The sequence below is a fragment of the Haemorhous mexicanus genome, chromosome 9 (genome assembly GCF_027477595.1).
Source record: "Haemorhous mexicanus isolate bHaeMex1 chromosome 9, bHaeMex1.pri, whole genome shotgun sequence".
Taxonomy (NCBI): Eukaryota; Metazoa; Chordata; class Aves; order Passeriformes; family Fringillidae; genus Haemorhous; species Haemorhous mexicanus.
In genome coordinates, this window is record NC_082349.1 from 18,881,707 (window position 1) to 18,887,706 (window position 6,000).

The 6,000-nt window shown below is 39.2% G+C and overlaps 1 protein-coding gene across 1 annotated transcript in view; it reads left to right on the forward strand.

Moving 5' to 3' along the window:
• PLPPR4 (phospholipid phosphatase related 4) overlaps positions 1-5,574 on the forward strand; it is a 29,691-nt gene extending 24,117 nt beyond the window's left edge. The window contains exon 7 of the mRNA XM_059854313.1: positions 823-5,574. Coding sequence (XP_059710296.1) covers positions 823-2,160 — 1,338 coding nt within the window. The 3' untranslated portion in view covers positions 2,161-5,574. The remainder of the gene's footprint in view (positions 1-822) is intronic.
• The last annotated feature ends 426 nt before the right edge of the window (positions 5,575-6,000 follow it).

Here is a 6,000-nt window from a genome sequence, read left to right on the forward strand (position 1 = left end):
TGAGATCATACAGCAGAGAGTATGTTTTCCTGGATACCCAGTGCTCAGTAAATCTGCCCTCAAAACTACACACCAGTAGGAGGATGGGGAGGAGAAATAATGTGAAACTACAAATAATTCTGACAGGAGTATAAAGACTGAAAACTCAAGTGATTGAGACAGATATTTGACCCTCTCACGGAATACCCTTAGTGGAGTCTTTTTAAAATGACAGCATTTTACAGTGAGTCTACTGATTAGGAAAATGTTTTAGAAGTAAATCTTATTAAAGTTCTGCACAGCTTGGAAAGCAATTGATTACAAGTTGATAAATTTTTCTATGATGTAGATATTGTATTACATGGTTATTGTGCAGTAAAAAGAATCTGCAGAGATTCTTTTTACTGCACAGAGAACAACTCAAGCTGTAACAAGATTCAGTAAGTCAGGGTAAACAGTAGTATAGTTGTAAAATAGCTTTGCCTAAGAGACTGCAAACATCTATTTTGCTATTTTTCTAACAAAACATTATTTCTGTATCTGTTGCTTGATAAAAAGAAGAAAGCTCATGGAGGCTAAATCCTTACCTCAACTATTTATTGCCATGAATAATATGCCCTAGTTCACATGTCCCTAGAGGTACCAGACTGAGGACAGAGTCTGGGCTAAGGCTGTACTAGTGAGGAAATAAACTAATATGCTTACTTGCATACCCATCGGTTTAGCTGGAGTAATTATGTCATTGAAGTCTATTTAAAAGTAAAAGAATGCAGTTACAGTACCTTAAAATGTGTCCTTTTTAACTTTCTTAACCAACTGTTGATGCTTCTGTCCAAATATCAGGGCCTCTATGCTGTGGGGAACTTCTTACCAAGTGACGAGAATGTGTTTCACCCAAATTTTCACAGAGAACCTCTAAGGTCATTGACAGACCTCAGTCAAGATGCCAACAGAATCCTGCCAGGTAAAAATGGCAGCAGCAGCGATGGCGTTGTCTCTCACCGTACAGAAAGTATCCTGAATAGAAACCACAGAGATTCAGGCTCTCTGACCAATCTCAAGAGAGCAAATGCTGATGTAGAAATAATAACACCACGAAGCCCAATGGGAAAGGAAAACATGGTTACTTTCAGCAACACTTTGCCAAGAGTCAACACACCATCCTTGGAAGATCCAGCAAGACGCAATGCAACAATACATGCATCAATGGATTCTGCCCGTTCCAAACAGCTGCTGTCCCAGTGGAAGAACAAGAATGAAAGTCGAAAGTTGTCCCTGCAAGTAATAGAGACTGAATCTGGCCAGTCACCACCAAGGGCTATTGAAATGAGGTCAAGCTCAGAACCCTCCAGAGTGGGTGTAAATGGTGATCATCATGGCCCAACTAGCCAATACCTGAAAATCCAACCTGGCAGTGTTCCAGGTTGTAACAACTCGGGTCTTACTGGTGGGCCAAGGGTCTCTATTCAGTCCCGTCCTGGCTCATCCCAGCTAGTACACATTCCTGAAGAGACTCAGGAGAACGTGAACACATCACCCAAAAGTAGTTCAGCTAGAGCTAAATGGCTGAAAGCTGCTGAGAAGAGCGTTGCATGCAGGAGCAATAGCCAGCCAAGAATCATGCAAGTAATAGCCATGTCTAAGCAGCAAGGCGTGCTTCAGGGCAGTCCAAAGAGTTCGGAGGGAAGCACAGTGACCTGTACAGGAGCCATCAGATATAAAACCTTGACAGACCATGAGCCAAGTAGCATTGTTAGAGTTGAGGCCCATCCAGAAAATAACAGACCTGTAATTCAGATGCCATCAGAAGGTGAAGGAAGTGGGTCTTGGAAATGGAAAGGTCCTGAAAAAGTCACTCTTCGTCAAACATATGAGCTAAATGATCTTAACAGAGACTCTGAGAGCTGTGACTCCTTAAAAGACAGTTATGGGTCAGGTGACAGGAAAAGAAGCAACATAGATAACACTGAGCATCACCATCATGGAATCACTACAATAAGAGTCACACCAGTGGAGGGAAGTGAGATTGGCTCAGAGACTCTGTCCATTTCTTCTAGCCGGGACTCAACACTTCGAAGAAAAGGTAACATCATTTTAATCCCTGAGAGAGGGAGCAGTCCAGAGAACACCAGAAACATCTTCTATAAAGGCACATCCCCCACACGAGCGTACAAGGACTGAGAGGAGACATATCAGCTGGTCCATGCCACCACAAAGTAAACATGTCTTGACACAGGTTCTGTTCCTTTTATTTTGAGCTGACATTTACCTTTATGTGCCAAATTATTGACCAGCAGCCCTGCATTGCTATGCGCAACGGGCATGAGCCTGTGAAAAGCATGTGGTGAGGGGAAAAGCACAATGCCAGAACTAATGTGAAACATTTTCATGCAACTTGTTTCTTCAGATTCAAAACATTTATCTGAGGGTGATGATGTCAATTAAAAGAAAGGTCTTGAACACAGACACTGTATTTCCTGAATGTGCCAACTTTTTATTTTATATTTGTGTCCAAAATTGACTGACTTTTTCACAGCAAAGGCTGTATCAGTGGTATATATTCACCTTTGCAGAATTTGCACCAAATCTTTAATACAGGATGGTGCTGATGATAACTTTACATGTTTTGAAAAATTGCATAATTATTAGACTCTGCAAACATGACATATTGATGTGCAGTTACTTTACAAGTAATATTGCTAATACTATGATGATGCTGGCTGCATTCATTTAGCGTAGGAAATATTTACAGCTTTGTTATAGTGGATCTGTCACATTCAAAGATTGCAAAGGTTTTGTGTAGTTCTTTAAGATGTCTACTGCAACAAAAAATGTGTGGGTGACATTCCATTAGAATGGAATGACTATCTATTTTGAATAGTTTTGCTGCTACTGCTCAACTTTTGTTTAAGAACAGGTGCTACTAATGAAGAGGCTGCTTCTTAGTGGGCTAACTTGTAGAATTGTTTTAAATTACATTTTTAAGGGGTCTTATCAAGTACTACAAGTGATTCAGATTTTACATTTTTAAACTTCTTATTCTGTCCTTCAGCGACCCTTCCATTTTTCTATTAGTTTTTAAACAAATAATGCAGGACACCGATAACTGCAAGATGTGCAAATGTGAAAGGTGAGCCATGAGTAAATAAAAATAGATGGCAACTTTTCTGACCAGCTTCCAAGGAGACAGGAATTAATATCATAGCTCACACTTAGAAGCAGTCATTCACCTCACTTGCTTAGTATGCCACAAGAAGAATCACAAGTTTCACCCCAATCACCATCACATAGGGGATTTGTGCTTAGCTTAAAGAATGGAATGCCTTGGTATTGCAGAATCACTGAACAAGTGTTGCATTGTGCCACTACTACAGTTCACCTCCCTTGAGACACCCTCCAGAGCCTTCTTAAGCATATTTTTCCCACCACTGCCACTTAAGAGTATAAAAGGTCTCTGCACCTGAGAAAACATGAATTATTTTAGTAAACAGAGCTTTGGATATATTGAAAAACCTTGCCTGCTAAAAATCTCCATTGCCAAAAATTGTGGAAAGGATAAGCTCTGAAGGAAATAAGCATGGCATGTCCTAGAATGAGCCTGCTAGAAGAAATGCCTCACTTCATTTGGCTCTGACTTAAACCCTGAAGGAAGCCAGGGGCAGTGCTCACCCACTGCAGCTCTTCATTCTCTCCTGTTTCTACCTGAAAGAGAGCTACTCACAGACACCTGGCAGCTCCCCTGCTAGGAAAGGAAGGGAATGGCTTAGCAGTCCTCTCACTGAATCAGAAGTAGAAGGTCAGGTCTGTTCTCTGGCTTCTTAGGAGAAGTGTTTTGGTCTAAGTCCTCTTCTCATTTAGGGTATCAGAGAACCAGATACATTCTCTATAGTTAGAACCTGTCTAAAGACCCTACCCCAGGCAAGTAGGAGGTAGAAGAAAGAATCATCCTGTTCAAGAAGATAAACAGCACAACACAAACATAGACCAAAAAAAAAAAACCAAAAAACCCAACAACAACTTAAAACCAAACAACAAAACAAAAACCCCCAAAAAAAGACCTCCAAACCAAAACAAAATCCCAAACACAACCCCAAACCTAAGTAATTTCACAAGTATGAGGATGGTGTTTGCGAGTCAATGGAAAGCTTTACGTGTACTTCCCAGTTTTACAGGTGCTCCAGGCTTAGCTGAATGCTTGCTGTCAAGCCAACTGTGCCAAGCTATGCTTCCTTCACCTGCCCATCACCCAGTGCTGTGGAAGAGTGTCAGTCCTTAAGGAAATCACCACACTCTTTCTGTTATTGATACAAGATGACCCCATCACACCTAGGATGATTGGGAGAAAGTATTCTGCAGGTTGCATGTAAGAAGCTACCCAGTAGGGTTGCAGCATATTGTGTATGTTAAAGGCACTGTATGTTGAAGACACACTTTGAGGCCCATCAGCTGGGAAAAATAATCATAGATACCAGGAGAAAAAGAAAAAAGGTAATTTTTTTAGAAATAAGTTCTCAGACGCTAGTATTTACAAGTCAGGATTTGTTTTTTCTTTTCAAAAGGATGTAACTTTAGTCCTTGGTATTTAATATGAAATTTTGTACAAGATTCCTAGGAATTAAAAACACCTCGACTGTCATGGACAAAACCCTTTGGATTTAGTTTAGTCTAGGTACAGGGTAAAGGAGGTAGGATAGCTTTAAAGGAATGGGTAAGACACAAACACTGTTGGCCTATCAGTGCAGGGAAATAAGATGCAATCATTTGCTAGTTTGTAAGTGCAGGGGAAAAGAACGTAAGTAGATGAACCTGGAAATAAAGGAAAATTGAAATGGAGAATAATGGCAATAAAGCAAAGATTAGAAAACGTTCCCTCTGGCAATTTAGCTGTTTTGGAAACAGCAGGATTCCTGGTGGGAGTGTTTGTTCTTTATTCCTTGGTTTTAGTCAGATATATATTGGCATATATGTTGCTTTTATTACTCTAAAACTTGCTGCACTATTTCAAGTGCAGTGTGATATTTTTCCTAAAGTTTCCTATTTCTTAAGAAAAGATTTTAAAGCTCTTGTGTAATCATTGAAATTATGTTCTATACATAAATATTGATATATTCTTTTTTACTCAAAGTGCCAAAGGCTACTGTTTTTAATAATGGCTTATCAAATTATATTACGTTAGAGAGCAGAAATGTAATAATATATACATTGGAACTCAGACCTCTGCATGTATATTTGATAAGGAGCCTTTTGTAAAATTACTCTTTGTTTACATTCCACTGGTACCTTAATTTAAAATTAATCAAATAAATTGACAGGTGACATCTTCTTAGTGTTCTGATTTTCTTACTTGCTAACAGGCACGATTTTCTTTGTTAGGCTGTGCTTTACTGAGAAAAGAAAATACTTAAAAATAAAATATGTTTTTAAATGAGAATTCTCTATATAAAGTATTGTGTTTAATAAAATGTTATGCCATGTTTTCAAATGGAAAATAATTTGTAAATTGCTATAAATGTATTTTGTTAAATAAGTACAGATCAATGCTACTGTGTGAGTTTATTGTGCTAACATCATGAAATAAAGATAAAATTCCTCATTGATGTTTGTTTATCTTTATGGTGAAGCAAAGTCTCACTCCCTGTAAATTATTTTGCAATATTAGGTATTTCATGATGTCTTAAAGTGGTCATCAGTGAGAAACCTTGAGACCTTGCATAGTGGTAAGAATTTACAAGGAACCATGTCCAAACAAACTTTTCTCTAACCTAAAAACATTTTACAAAAGACCCCAAGTGAATTGGGAACGTCAAGCCATGTGAGGATGTGCCTGCTCAATCATTCTGCAGCACCTGCTGCATTGCTAAGCCCCTAATGCCGCTAAGGTACCTTGCTAGTGTTGGGTAGAGCTGCCAGACATGGTGATGCCAGCCTTGGATTTGTGAATGAGAACACAGCAGATGTCAGAGGCAAACCTGAAAGGACAGGCTCTCCTCAGGGGAAGGAGTTAGGATGCAGGAGTCAGCA